The sequence below is a fragment of the Budorcas taxicolor genome, chromosome 1 (genome assembly GCF_023091745.1).
Source record: "Budorcas taxicolor isolate Tak-1 chromosome 1, Takin1.1, whole genome shotgun sequence".
NCBI classification, from domain to species: Eukaryota; Metazoa; Chordata; class Mammalia; order Artiodactyla; family Bovidae; genus Budorcas; species Budorcas taxicolor.
The window spans coordinates 102,182,941-102,198,581 of NC_068910.1; the positions used below are offsets into that span (position 1 = coordinate 102,182,941).

Below are 15,641 nucleotides of genomic sequence, written 5' to 3' on the forward strand. Positions count from 1 at the left end.
AAAACCTACATTTCCTCTTTCCCAGTTTAGTGGTCTTACTGAAAGACTGCTGAAAAGACCTTAAAGTGTTGGGATATAAAAGCATAAAATCAGGGAGTTTCTTGGTGAAAATAACTTAAAAATGCTGTGTTACAAAGTGTTTTAGCACTTACACTCTTTAATTCTCAACTGAGAATACTCATTTCTAAAACAATAGTGCCACGTAGAATTAATAGGTCTCCTCTTTAAAGCTAGGATTGTGAATTTTATCACTGTGACTGGACACAATCGAGTATCTAGGTCATCTTAGGAGATCAATACATGTTTGTTTTTAGAAAGTGAATAAATGAAATCCAAACATTATGTGAACAAGTCTGATTCCTGGTAAATCCATCATGATATTCAGTAGGATTTGAGGAGGTGCTACATCTTTAATGACTAATTTAGCTTCATGGATCATCCTACTTTGCTTCATCAAAGCCAAGGGTTCCTGCCCACAATTACCTAGTTCAAAAATTTCCATTACAAGGAGATCAAACATCTTTGGGATGAAAAAAAAAAGGTCAGCAGTTTGCCTCAACTTAAAAGATTTTACACTGTTTAATCACTCTTTGGATTTTACTACCCTGAGGCAGAAATCTATGAATAATTTTACCCATGTTTGCCTAACAAGAACATGTAGTACTGGGTTATCTGAGGAAAAATGTAAATCAGGTTTCTGTCATTTTGGCAGCAGGCTTTGTATATGTGTATTTCCACTTCAGTTAAGTGTTACTTTAGTAGCTGGCCAACACAGGGAAGGCCTTAAGTCTACCACAGAAGTTTTTATTTTTTTATTTTTTTTAATTTAAAGCTTAAAGTTGGATAAATCTGAATTCATATTAATTTTTTACCATTAATTTACCATTAGTGTGTGTACTCTGTTCTTCGATATTATGTAATAAGTTGACCAAGATGTCCTTTGAATAAGAAAGGTAAATAAAACACATTAACATATCTACTTTATTCTTTCCACTTCTTATTCTATGTGGTGGCTCAGTGGTAAAGAATCCGCCTGCGATGCAAGAGACACAGGTTCTTTCCTGGATTAGGAAGATCCCCTGGAGAAGGAAATGGCAACCCACTCCTGTATTCTTGCCTCGGGAATCCCATGGACAGAGGAGCCTAGCGAGCTGCAGTCTGTGGGGTTGCAAAGAATCAGACAAAACTTAGTGACTAAACCACAACTATCCCCATCACTTCTTACCTGGGTTTTATTTGTTTGAATACCGAACCTTCTCAGTTTCTAAAGTAATACGTAATGGGAGAAATGTGCACATCATTGCATTAGCGATTTTACATTCAAGGAACACAAGGAGATACTTTTAAATTACAATAATTGTTTTCCCTACCATAAGCAAAGATAATAAAACATAAGTATTCATCCCCTTTAGAGGTAATTTCAAATTTTTCCATGAGGATTTAAGAATGAAGAAGGTTTATTAGAAACATTGGTATTCAAGCACAAGTTGATTTATTACAAGGGAGGGAAAAAGTCTGAAGTAAGTATATTTTATAAAGAATTTCCCCTTATATATTTAAAAATAATGGTTCTTACGAGCATAATAATTTTATTAGTGAATATAAACTTTTCAATCATACTCTCAAATTTGCTGAACAACCTGAGTGAAGGATTTAGAGATTCTTTTTGTACCGATAAAAGGAAAATTTAATTGTATGCCTCCCACATATTGTGGATCACCATGTTCTTAAAGGTTGCAGTCAACAGCTGCCCTTTCATCCAAAGCGCAATTGCTCATCTGCCCATAGTAATGTTACCCTTCAATTAGATAGAAAATCCTGGAGAACAAGAGAACATCAGCCTTTCTGAAATGAGGTCTTACTAACAATATATGACAAAAGACCTGTATTTGTTTAACTAAATATTTTGCATTAAACTTTTTAGATGACTGTTCAATGTCATACCACCAGCCTAAATTGATCAGAAAATAATTTGCTTTAATGAGTGATTTACATAAAATTAAAAGCAGATTTCTCTTGCTTGTTCAGACTATCATTGAATTTCTTTTATATCTTGGGCATGCTATTATTTCTGTTTGCCCTTCATTTGTTTATTCTGTAAAATAAGATTAATATCTACTTTGATTATTTCAATAGAACTGTTGTGTGATTCAGTTGAGATGGTGCATTTGAAAGTTCTTCATAAAGAGAAAAATTATCTACGTTTAGGTTGTTACTGTAGAACCTATCTTTGTGCTCAGGATAGAGTGATCATTCAATGAATATCCATAAATAGATGATTAAATCCTATCACCTATTAAATCCAGGTAGCTACCAAGTTCCAGAAGATGCAGAGTAGAGTCTATCTCACCAAACATCCTGGATTTTCAGATGTAAAACACAGAGACTGACCATTGTACTTTCTTAGGATCTTTTTAGTTCCATTAAGCTATGGTTCCAGAGAAGGCAATGGCACCCCACTCCAGTACTCTTGCCTGGAAAAATCCATGGATGGAGGAGCCTCGTAGGCTGCAGTCCATGGGGTCTCTAAGAGTTGGACACGACTGAGTGACTTCCCTTTCACTTTTCACTTTCATGCATTGGAGAAGGAAATGGCAACCCACTCCAGTGTTCTTGCCTGGAGAATTCCAGGGACGGGGGAGCCTGGTGGGCTGCCATCCATGGGGTCGCATAGAGTCGGACATGACTGAAGCGACTTAGCAGCAGTAGCAGCAAGCTATGATTCTGTGTAATTAATACATCTCAACTGAATTCTCTTTGTCTTTTTTATCATTTACACATGCTTTCTGCTGCAAGAAAAAGAGAACTTGACCACAATGACAACAAACAGGGTGTTACTTTTCAGACATAATAAGACATTTTGAGATTGGTGCTTGCTTGGTCAGCAAAAGCAGTGTATACATCTCTCTAAGTTTCTTGGCCTATAACTTAGTGTCTCCTGTAACCATTATGCCCATAATTAAAATTAGAATAATGTAGATTAGGTGGTTTCAGTGCATCTGAATCATCTTGCTAGAAAAGAAACTGAAAACTTTCATCCGAGTTCTGTTTGTATCTCTTTGGCCATAACTTTGGCCATCCACCCCAGTTTGCAATGAAATCTGAGTTAGGGAGTAGTACTTGGCAGAATGCAGTTCTGAACAAAATCAGGATTCTATTAACAAGGAGAAACAGGATTGGGATACTAAGTACCTAACCAACGGCGCCCACCATGTTCCTCTACTTAAGAGTTTATCTTTTCATGTTGATCCATTTGTGTATTAAATCATGCTATGTATAGACCAACTCCTACTGTCTTTTCATCATCTTTCTCAAATAGTATTTCTTCTGTGTATTTCTTCCAACAGTTCAATCAGAATGAAATATTTGCTCCAGGTTACCTGAGTTCTGTAAATTTCTGTTACCTGCTTTCACATAGCAAAAGCATTTTTGGGATGGACGAAATTAGGGACATTAGTATCTTCAAGACTAAGAAGAAGCCTGGACAAAAGTTGATGACTGACAGATATATATTAAACTGCACTGGCTCAGATGGTAAAGCATCTACCTGCAATGCAGGAGTCCTGGGTTTCATCCCTGGGGTGGGAATATCCCCTGGAGAAAGGAATGGCACCACGGTCCAGTATTCTTGCCTGGACAATTCCATGGACAGAGGAACCTGGGCTTCTCTGGTGGTGGCTCAGAGGGTAAAGCATCTGCCTGTGATGTGGAAGACCCAGGTTCGATACCTGGGTCAGGAAGATCCCCTGGAGAAGGAAATGGCAACCCACTCCAGTATTCTTGCCTGGAGAATCCGATGGACAGAGGAGCCTGGTGGGCTACAGTCCATGGGGTCGCAAAGAGTTAGACATGACTGAGCGACTACACTTACTTACTTACTTTCAATACTACCAGAAACTCTGTGTTGTGGTGCTGTAGCTAAGAAGTGATTAGATGACTGTCTTGTCTTTTCTTTAAGTATCATATACATAGCCATTTATAATATTAACAAAAAATGATTGAGTGTTTAGTGAATACCTTTATGCTAAATGTTGAAAAACCATAAAAGACTCAAACAAAAACAAAGAGATAAATTTACAAGCAAACAAAATAACAAAGTACTTGGAACACTGCAACTTAATCTTTTAGAGACTCAGCAATGTCCTCTTGCAAATTCAAATGCACTTCAGTGATGAGCTAAATTGAAACCAGAAGTTAAATGCATAATTTGTTTAGACTTTATATCATTTCCCCCTGAGGCAATATGACACAAGATATGAGGGGACCTTCCTAATCAGTGTTTAAGGACAATGTTCAAAGTTTATAATCCTAATCTAAGTTTGGTTAAGGCTTCTTCTGTGGCTCAGCTGGTAAAGAATCCACCTGCAATGTGGGAGACCTGGGTTTGATCCCGGGTTGGGAAGATCCCCTGGAGAAGGGAACGGCTACCCACTCCAGGGTTCTGGCCTGGAGAATTCCATGGACTGTATAGTCCATGGGATCACAAAGGGTTGGACACAACTGAGAAACTTTCACTTCATGCACTCAAGTTTGGTTAAGGCAATAGAAATTGAGTGGCTCTCAGTATAGAACCCAAAGTTACTCAATTTAATGTAATATGATCCTAGAGCAGCCATTCTTAGTAGGAATTTGAAAACAGTAAGACTAGATTAATGATTACTGTCATTTTGTTGTTTGTTGTTTAATTGCTAAGTCACGTCTGACCTCATGGACTGTAGCCCGCCAGGCTCCTCTGTCCATGGGATTCTCCAAGCAAGAATACTGGAGTAGGTTGCCATTTCCTCTCCAGGGGATCTTCTCTACCCAAGGACTATTATTTTAAGTTAATCTAATTTTTTGCCTTGTCAATGTATTTTCCTCAGCAGTGCTATCTCCCAAGAAGTGTTCAATAGGAAGATACACTATTATACGGCGTGTTATCTTTCAATATGCATTTAGTGATTATAAAAGCTAAGATTTGTTCATACAGATTTTATTTCAATGTAAATAACCTCTTATTCACAATATGAAGTTGATGTTAACAATTTGGAATTCAATCATAAAGATAGTCTATAGGGCCTATTATCTAAGTGCTTTAAGCCATCAAATCTCAGTGTAGCTTTGAAACTGAGTCTTAGAGACTTAAGAAATTACTGGCTTCCAAAGATAATCTAGAAGAAATTAAAGCTAAAGATCCTGAATTTCTTCTTCAGAGGAATGTCAAGGGATTTTTGTTAGGATTTTCGCTATGATTTCAGTTCTCACTATAATTATGAAAATGGACCAAATGAAACAGTACATTTTAAATTTTATATCAGATTAAATGAAAAGACTATAATGGAGACATTTCTGCAAAAGTTGTAAATAAATGGTGAATTCTAAATGGACAGCTGAAATCAATATCTGGTAACCAATTCATTGGGCTAAAAAAAGAAAAGAAAGAAACACACATCATTCAGAGATACTACCAGGAAGAAAGATAACATGATTATTTTAAAAAGCTTTAATCTAGTAAATATTCACAGGTACATTAGTCTAAATATAAATTATACCTCCCTATGTATTTGAGATACAAATAAGGAAATATATTAAAATCTTTATCTTCGGCCATTACCTGAGAAGTTAAGGAATGACACTGTCAAGAGAGACCAAAAATGTCATTGCTCAGGAGATCCGTATATAAAGAACCTTAAAATATAGACAAAGCCATGATTTCTTCCTTCAGTTTATAATTCGTGAGAATAAAATTGTTTACACATAAACTGATTGGAAAACAAGTGGGAATGTAATACAGTGCTAACTGCAGAGGAGAGACTGTGCACATTGCATCATGTTTAAAAAGGAAATGGCTGCATGATGACATGGCTTTGCTTTATTTTCTCCACAAATGGTCCAATGCCAAGTAAAGCTGTGAAAACATGAACTGGAAATTTCATCGCACTCTAGTGCCAAAATAATCTAACTCTTGTGGGTCCCCCCCCCCCCGACACTTTTAACATTTGGTGCAAATACAAACATATACATGGAGAAACTATATTGGGCCACATTATTTGCTTCTGTGATTTCTGGGAGGAAAAAAAAATGGATTTTATTCATGATAAATGCATGCCCTAGCCTCCTGAAATCTGTTTGATGTATTTTCAAGGATGCACTTTCAAATTTTTCACAGAATTTTAAAAGAGTCATTTTGTTTGTAGCTTGTCGACCGGGTTTCTACAAGGCTTCAGATGGTAATATGAAGTGTGCTAAGTGTCCACCTCACAGTTCTACTCACGAAGATGGTTCAGTGAACTGCAGGTGTGAAAATAATTACTTCCGAGCAGACAAAGACCCTCCATCCATGGCTTGTACCCGTGAGTAGTTTTGCTGCAGCCCATGCCTCCATGTTTGCTTTATTTACTTTTTTCTTCTTGTTATTGTGTTTTTTTGTTTTTAGCATTTGGCCCATTTCCTTCTGTTATCCATGTGCAAATTAAAAGCTTTCTCTGCTTCACTCTCCATGCTTGGCTCACCACAAATGCAACATTTATCATACAGAATGAATTAGTTTTTAAATCACTTCCTACAACAGGACCCCTATAAAGAAAAAAAAAATTCTATATCTTGCTTTAGATCTTGCATTATTTTGACAGGGTAGGGGAGGTTATAGGCATGGGGTTTGTGTTTTTACTTCTATTCCCCCTTGTTATGTGTTGGTCATAGGTCACAGGGAAAATGAACCAAGATTTATAAAACTAATACTAAGGTTTTCATAACTATTCACAAGGGCATTGAATTTAGTGGTAGATTCCTTCCTTGGACTTTGTGAATGCATCTTCAACCTGGAGTCCCAACTCCCCCATTCATAGACTGGGGAGGACAGTCCTCTGAAATCCATGTGTCTATAATCTCCCGGATCCTCTAAGGACGAATTAAAAGTATAAAATAAAAGACAAGAAGGTTATTTACCTGTTTCAGTTCCATTGTAAATTATCTATTTCTCTTGTAGTAGAAAACCAATGTGAGGCTCATTAATCTTTGTTGAACTACTTTGCAGGACCTCCGTCTGCACCGAGAAATGTGATATCTAATATAAACGAGACCTCGGTTATCCTGGACTGGAGTTGGCCCCTGGACACAGGAGGCCGGAAGGATGTTACCTTCAACATCATATGTAAAAAATGTGGGTGGAATGTAAAACAGTGTGAGCCGTGCAGTCCAAATGTCCGCTTCCTCCCTCGACAGTTTGGACTCACCAACACCACGGTGACAGTGACAGACCTCCTGGCACACACTAACTACACCTTTGAGATCGATGCCATTAACGGGGTGTCAGAGCTGAGCTCACCACCAAGACAGTTTGCTGCAGTCAGCATCACAACTAACCAGGCTGGTGAGTACATGCTGGGTGCTTCCTCTTTTGCCATCTCAGAGCCAAGTAACAGTTTCAACAGGAAAGAGTGGAAGAAAGGACAGGTGAAAAAAGATGTGAAAAGGATATTTTCTTCCATCACTTTTGGACAGTTAAGGTACATTAACTAGCTCCATTTCATTCTTTAGAGTGAAAATAAATCATATTTGTTAGATGATTTTAAACTAGTTTAATCCATTGCTTAACAGTTTGAAAGCTTTTTAAATATTTGGGGCTCTGGAGATAGTTCTTGGGGGCTCCTTGCAACATTTCCATATTTTCAAGAATTACATAGAACATTGGCTCAAGCTTGGAAAAGCATGTACAGGATATTTAAAGCTATAAATATCTTTACCTTAGTTATAATTTTATCTGTGTATACTTGATCAGTTATTTTATGCTCCCCAGAAGCTCTGAGTAGTATAGCTCAGACAGTTAAAACTCTCTGATTAATTAAAAAGAAGAAAATAGATCCATTTTATTTAATAGGCACAATTTGTATCCTAAAATTAAAAATACAGAACTTGAGGAGAAACTTGTAAAAAGAGATCTTGCTGGAAAACAGTTTTAATCATTGATATAAAAAATTTCCAGGTATACATTTTTTTGGTGACTTCACCAACTATATTTTCCTCTGACAATCTTTTCCTAATCAAAAAGAAAAGCTATACTGCCCTATCATAAGCAAAAACCTTTAACATAGAATGGAAAAATTAAGCACACAAATGTCTCACTTTTTCCTTACATTCACAACATTTCTCTTTTCTTTACAGTTAGTAAATCCTGTAAATTTACTCTTTAAATCTTTGATCACTCTTTAAATCTTCTTTTTGTGATTTATTTATTATGTTTTTTTTAACAGTTTGATGTCCAGAACTGTTGATGGGGTTTTAGTTGCGATTCTCTCAAACGTATCGAAGAGTTGCACTTTGGAGAGTATACAGAGACTTACCAGTGATATCTCTTTAAAATAAGGCAATCATTTTTCAAAGGTGATAACTAGGATGAATGAATAAAATGAAATCAACAAAGCTCATGCAAAATTAAGCTGATAGATATTTATTGTGCATAACTATTCCTATAAGATCGCATAATTAGAGATACATTTCAAGCAATTCAACTCAGAGATGTTATTGTATAATTTTTATGCAAGCAAAGAAACATTGGAGCCAAAAAGGGAGAAAAGGAAGAAAAGGGTGGCCCTCTGAGGATGCTTCAACCGGAACTACAGACCCTCATGTCTGCTCCCAGGGGCATGCTCCCCGAGCTGGAAGTTAGGATTGAAAGTAAACTCAGCTTCTTTTCTGCATTTGGTTTAAATTATGGAAGTCCCCCAGCTCTCAAGCAAAATTTGTTCTTTGCTTTGAAGATATGAATACTGAATGTTAGAAGGAAAGAGAAAGGAAAGATGACTGCATTTTATCAACTAGAAGAAGTCTTAGAGCAGCCAAATAACTAGCCAGGGAACTCATCACTTTCTTTCACTTGTCTGACTCAGGGAATTTAGTTAAACTACCAAAGTACAAAAGTAGTATATCATCAGGATTAATATCCAGCAAGTATGCACGAGTATGACTTTTCTGGTTGGTAAAATTGTGTACTTATTTCCACACTGGTTAAAAGCCAGTAGTTACTTCTGCAGGTGAGCATAGAAATGTACTGTACTTGATAATTCCTCAAGTACCCTGAGAGGGCCCCTAAACCCAATATATCAGGTCTTCTCCCATAGTCTAGCAATCAAGGGATAAATCTTGGCATTAGAGGCATTTCTATATCAGTACTTCAGGTCCCCCTTCTTCCTCTCCCTTAATCCAGCAACCAAAATGATAAATCCTGGCATCAGAGGGGTCTCTAGATCCCTGTGCTGGAACTCTTCCAACTTGAAGCCTCCATGTCCCTGCCATGCCAGTTGATATGTGTTTTGAATATAACCCCTGGCAGAGTCCATGCTTAATTGTGTCTCTTTCTGATTCTAAACCCCTCTTTTGTTCCCACATTTTTTCTAGTCTCCTATATTGATGAAATTCTTATAATACTACTTGTCTCATGGTGATAAATAAAGTTTATTTGTGGAAAAGACATGACTTTTTAATGAAGTACACTTAATCATTATTTAATCTTCCTTACTGAATCTGTAATCTCTCCCACTAGAAGGTAGATCTCAGATCAAGCAACATATGCTTTTGTTTTGCTTCAGTTAATGATATTTAAACTTTGTAACTAATAATATTTAAAGACTTGTAACTTAGGTTTATTTAACTGTCTTCCATGAAAGAAAAAAAAAAAAAAAGATGAGTAATGTTGTTGCTATGTATCACATGATTACAGCTTCTCATATTCATTGAATGTAGGAATTTTAAGAAATTATAATTATGTGGCAAATGGCTTTCCTGAATCTCATATTTTACTCTGATTTACTACCTTGTTTAAAATAGGAGCATCAATCTGCATTGTAATTATCTCCCAAGTCAAACAGAAATGTATAAAAACAAGCAAGCTCTCCTTGCTTCCTATCTTATCATTGACCTCTGGCTTTCTGACAATGCATTTATCAGGAAACTAATAGTTCCAGATATATACAGTGAATGAATCTAGGTAAAGTGGCAACCAAGAGAAGACCAAGACTTTAAAAAATAAATGGGGTTGATACTTTGGCCCTCCCAGTTGCAAATCACTGGGTAAGACAAAGATTCAACAGGAATGATATCGGTTACTTTTCCTAACCCCACTCTCATTTTTCAGAAAAATCACAAATATGTCTACAACATGTACCATGAGGCATTTTATACATTTATTTCAGGGAGTCTGTGTCACTTTTGTGCCTGGGGAAGAAGAGGTCTTTGTTCCATCTTTAAATCCCTACGGTGAGATATATAAGCAAGATTAGAAGCAATGCCAGTTCTCCAGAGTGTTTCATTGTTTTGCTTTATTTTTGCTCTTGTGAAGGTTAATGGACTTGTAGCCTTGAGAAATGAGCTCCCTAACTCTAGAAAGATATGGCTATGACAGCTATGATGCCTGGTGTTTAAATTCCTCCTATCCTCTCTATCTCTGACATGGCTATAAAGGGGAAACATGAATGTGTCCTTTTTAATTTAGTTTGTGAGATTGAATTGGTTGATTTTTCTCTTGATTACATTGTAAATGCCATGTGATGACCACACGATAAGGCACCTTCTGAATTGTAGAGGATTATGTTGTAAATTCGAGTGTTAGTTCCCAGCTCTTAATACTTTCACAAAGTATGTCAGTGAGATAAAAAGCACGGTCTCTACATAAAGATTATATCCATGAATCCATCACTCAAACAGGTACAGAAAGAACTGCAGATTCAGAACGAAAACCTGTAAAGTTATACCTTGGGGTAAATTGCTACTTCTTGTTTATTTCTTTGAATGTATATTTACCTTTCAGTTCTGGAAAAGTCATTCCACTAGTGGAATATTTGTCTGTTTATTCTCAACTTGCATCATAGAATCTGCCCTTTCCCCACTATCCTATAGCACGTAACAATCTCAGACAAGAAGAGGGGACACTAAAGAGAATATACTGGCTTTCAAGTTTTGAGATCCACCTTACCCTTTTTTAAAAAACTGAGATCCAAGAAGCTTTTTCAATTTTTTAATCAAATTATCAAACTTCTACTTAAGGCTCCCAAATCCAACTCCAGTTTCAACTTCATTCTCATGTTCTTTCTGTCATTCTATAATTCATGCCATATAGCTACAAAAAGGAATGCTGTCTGAGATAGAGGGGGACTTTCCTAGGAAAATCTGCCATGACCTATGCCACCTACAATAAACTTAGTCTTTGCTTCTCAGTCACTCATCACAGAGTTTCTTAGGGTTATTCTGCAACAGATCTTCTTTATCATCTCCACTCTTCCCCAAATTTAACCTCATCCCTTACTCCCTCATTCTACACAGATGATTTTCCCTCTGAGACATTGTGATTTATAGCAAGAAATATTTATTTGTTCTTGGTCCCAATTTATGGCACAGAACTCCTAAAACTCAGGGAATTTCCTACGTGATAAGAGCAATAAAGGGTATTTTGTTATACATTAAAAACCCCTTTCGGTCATAGCTGAGTTTACCTTAATAAGGTGAAATTTGGAAGTTCACTTTGGAAAGCCCCTAAGGATGGTGGCTATTTGCCAGGGGACTGACCATGTGATTAGAGAGTTGGAACGTTTAGCCACTCCAGTCCTCAACTTTGCCTCTGAGGAGGGTGGAGAGCCTTGTTGTTGTTCAGTTGCTAGGTCATGTCCAACTCTTTGGACTGTCATACCCCATGAATTGTAACATGCCGGCTCCTCTGTCCTCCACCATCTCCCGGAGTTTGTTCAAATTCATATCCATTGAGTCAGTGGTGCTAGCTGACCATCTCATCCTCTGCCTCCCTCTTCTCCTTTTGCCTTCAATCTTTCCCAGGAGTGAGATCTTTTCTAATGAGTTGGCCCTTCTCATCAGGTGGCCAAAGTATTGGAGCTTCAGCTTCAGCATCAGTCCTTCCAATGAATACTCAGTGTTGATTTCCTTTACGATGGACTGGTTTTATCTCTGTTGCAGTCCAAGGGAGGGCCAGAAATAGAGTTTAGTCATCACTGGTCAATGAGGTAATCAATCATGCCTATGTAATGAAGCCTTCTTAAAAACTCAAAGGACATGATCCAGAGAGTTTCTGGGTAGATGTGTTATTAGGTAATGTGTCTGGAGAAAATTTTGAAATTCTCTGCCCAGTACCTTGCCCTGTTCATCTCTTCATCTGGTGTTTCCCAAGTTATTCTTTTATATAATAAAGTATAAACTAGTAGGTAAAATGTTTTCCTAATTTCTGTGAGCTGCTCTAGTAAATTAATTGAACATTAATAGCAGGTTGTGGAAACCTCTGATTTATACCTGGTAGGCTAAAAGCACAATAAAACCTAGACTTGAGATTAGTATCTGAAAGGGGGTTTGGGGAGGTCTTGAGGAACTAGAGCCCTTAACCTGTGAGATTTGATGCAAACTCCAGGTATTTAGTGTCAGAATTGAATTAAATCGTAGGACACCCAACTGGTGTTGCAAGATTGCTTGGTGTAGAGAAAATCCCCACACATTCAGTAGCCACAAGTGAAGTATTGTGTGCAAGAGACGCACAGGAGTGTGTTTTTCACGTTACACTGCCTAACTTACTAAGACCATAAAGTTTAAGAGGGGAAAGAAAATGCTATCTTACTGGCTTTTCTAAATCTTATCCCTCCTGTTGCTACGCACTAACTCCCATTGACTCCTGATTCTAAACAGTATCCTCTCAAGCAAATCACTTCCCCTGCTAACATCTTAGACAAACATTCTTCTGGCTCTTTGTCTTTGCCTTTTATGTTGCACAAGTCTTTTTCATCTTAGAGGAAGATACCAATAATTCCATAAGCATCTGCAACAACAATAAACACACCCTCAAACACACACCTACACACACGGGTGCACATTCCAAATTGTTTTACTCTTCGTGATTTTATCCTATTTTCTCCTATTTTTCAAACTAAGTTTAGATATTTCCTTCTGTCTTGGTCTCTCATTCAGAGTCCAGTCTGGTTTCTGTCCTCACTCTACAAAAGTGCCTTCCTGAGAATCAGTTATAATTTCCTATTTACATCTTTCTGTTAAAGTGAATGCAATTGTTAGGAAAAGTATGGATTTCATAAAGGCCTGGACTTTGTCTTGGGATTTCCTGGTGGCTCAGCTGGTAAAGAATGTGCTTGCCAGTGCAGGATATGCAAAAGACGTGAGTTCAATCCCTGGGTCAGGAAGATTCCCTGGAGAAGGAAATGGCAACCCACTCCAGTATTCTTGCCTGGGAAATTCCATGAACAGAGGAGCCTGGCTGGCTACGGTCCATGTGGTTGCAAAGTGTTGGACACGACTGAGCGCACATGCCTTGGACCTTGCCTCATACTCACATTTGTGATTCTCAGACTTCAGACAGGGCCTTCTATCACCTTGTGTTCACTCAAATGTTTATTGATGAATGAGTGATTGATTACTGGAAATGTCCACCATCCAACAATGAAAACATTGAATCTCAAACCACTCTCTTGCCTTAATTTTTTTTGCTCTGTTAATGGGACTGCCATTTTCCTCCGTTTACCAGTTTCTAACACTTTTTCAAGTGTCATCTTTGGTTCATCTTCTACATTTAACATTTAAGAAGCACTCACATGCTACTGATTTTTCCTTTGAATTGTTTTGGATTTTCATACTTTTCTCCACACTTAGTGTAAGATTTTAAGGTTCTTTGTCATAATGTTTATAAATAAACAATACCATGAAATATAATAGTCCTCCTTTAATTATTTTGAGATTCCAAAATAAAAGGGAATTTGACTTAACTGTGTTAATTAAAATCAGAATATCGTGTTGCTCAGCAACCTCTCTCTACTGAGCAATTTATAAAAAGGGTTAATGGATCAACAAGTATATTTCAATGCAGAAGATACTATATAATGAAATGAGTTAACAAGTGGTGATTAAAGGATTTTAGGAAAATTTTGGAGAAAACAATTTAGATATACTTTGAAAAATAGAAGTAAATCAAATAAAGGACATGTAGATATATATATTGGCAGAGAAGGCAATGGCACCCCACTCCAGTACTCCTGCCTGGAAAATCCCATGGATGGAGGAGCCTGGAAGACTGCAGTCCATGGAGTCGCTAAGAGTCAACACAACTGAGCGACTTCACTTTCACTTTTCACTTTCATGCATTGGAGAAGGAAATGGCAACCCACTCCAGTGTTCTTGCCTGGAGAATCCCAGGGATGGGGGAGCCTGGTGGGCTGCCGTCTATGGGGTCGCACAGAGTTGGACACGACTAAAACGACATAGCAGCATATATATATTGGAATTGAGTTTCCTGGGTAGTAGGAAGTCTAGACTGAGACGAGGAGGTGGATCTTGTTAAAGGATAAAAGGATATCAGGTTGAATATGCAATGAAGGCCCAGCAACTGATATGTAGGTAGTGAGATAGTGAATGGAAACATATTATGAGTGAAGAGTAACCTCATTCAATCTGCTTTAAGAAGCTTAATTTTAAAAAGAACAGGGAAAAATTGTCTTCCAGGAAACTGGTCTCTGGTGCCAAAAAGGTTGGGAATCGGTACCTTAAGCCAGATTTCCTAAAAATTAATATTTTACTACATTTGCTCTATCATGCTCTCCCCCCATCACCTTCTGTGTAAATAGATACTTATTTCTAATCCACTTGAGGGTAGATTGCAGATATCATGCCCCTTTACTCCTAAATACTTCACTGTGAACTTCCTAGAGTAATAACCTCAATAAATTTGTCAAAAATCAGAACATTCATATCCATCCATATCATGATCTTATCTGCAGATATTAATCAATTTTTGTCAGTTCTTCCATGATGTCGCTTTGGCAAAAATAAACTGATGTTTTGTTTACCTTCAGTTTCTATCTATAACATAGTTCTTATCTACAGTAATGAATAAATTAGCCATTTTCTGTAAATTAAGCCAGATACAAAAAATAAGATGGGAAAAGGAATCAATACTTATGGGTAGGACTTTTTCAGGTGCTTGATGTCTCTCTAGGAGTGTCATTGTTGCCACCCCAGTGAAAATTGACTGGTAAACAATATTATTAAAAAACAGAAGGGTTGACTTAATTTTATTTAAATTTCCTGTTAAAGGACCATTACTTTATGTAAAGAAGGGTAGCATCTAAGAAACTTCCTGATGAAAGGAAAACATTCTTAGCCTTGGCTCAAAACAGAATAGCCTCTATCATCCACTTCATGTGCTTAGTCGCTCAGTTCAGTTCAGTCACTCAGTCATGTCTGAATCTTTGCAACCCCATGGACTGCAGCACCCCAGGCCTTCCTGAACATCATCAACTCCTGGAGCTTACTCAAACTCATGTCCATCAAGTCGGTGATACCATCCAACTATCTTATCCTCTGTCGTCCGCTTCACCTCCTGCCTTCAATCGTTCCCAGAATCAGGGTCTTTTCCAGTGGATCAGTTCTTCGCATCAGGTGGCCAAAGTATTGGAGTTTCAAGCTTCAACATCAGTCCTTCCAATGAACATTCAGGGTTGATTGCCTTTGGAATGGACTGGTTTGATCTCCTTGCAGTCCAAGGGACTATCAAGAGTCTTCAACACCACACTTCAAAAGCATTAATTCTTCGGCGCTCAGCTTTCTTTATAGTCCAAACTCTCACAGACATATATGACTACTAGAAAAACTGTAGCTTTGACTGGATG

At 37.5% G+C, this 15,641-nt stretch overlaps 1 protein-coding gene across 1 annotated transcript in view; it reads left to right on the plus strand.

Moving 5' to 3' along the window:
* Positions 1-15,641, plus strand: part of EPHA3 (EPH receptor A3) — a 405,932-nt gene that overhangs the window by 262,115 nt on the left and 128,176 nt on the right. Inside the window, exons 4-5 of the mRNA XM_052649018.1 lie at positions 6,177-6,332; positions 7,016-7,351. Of these exons, the coding sequence (XP_052504978.1) occupies positions 6,177-6,332; positions 7,016-7,351 (492 nt within the window). The remainder of the gene's footprint in view (positions 1-6,176; positions 6,333-7,015; positions 7,352-15,641) is intronic.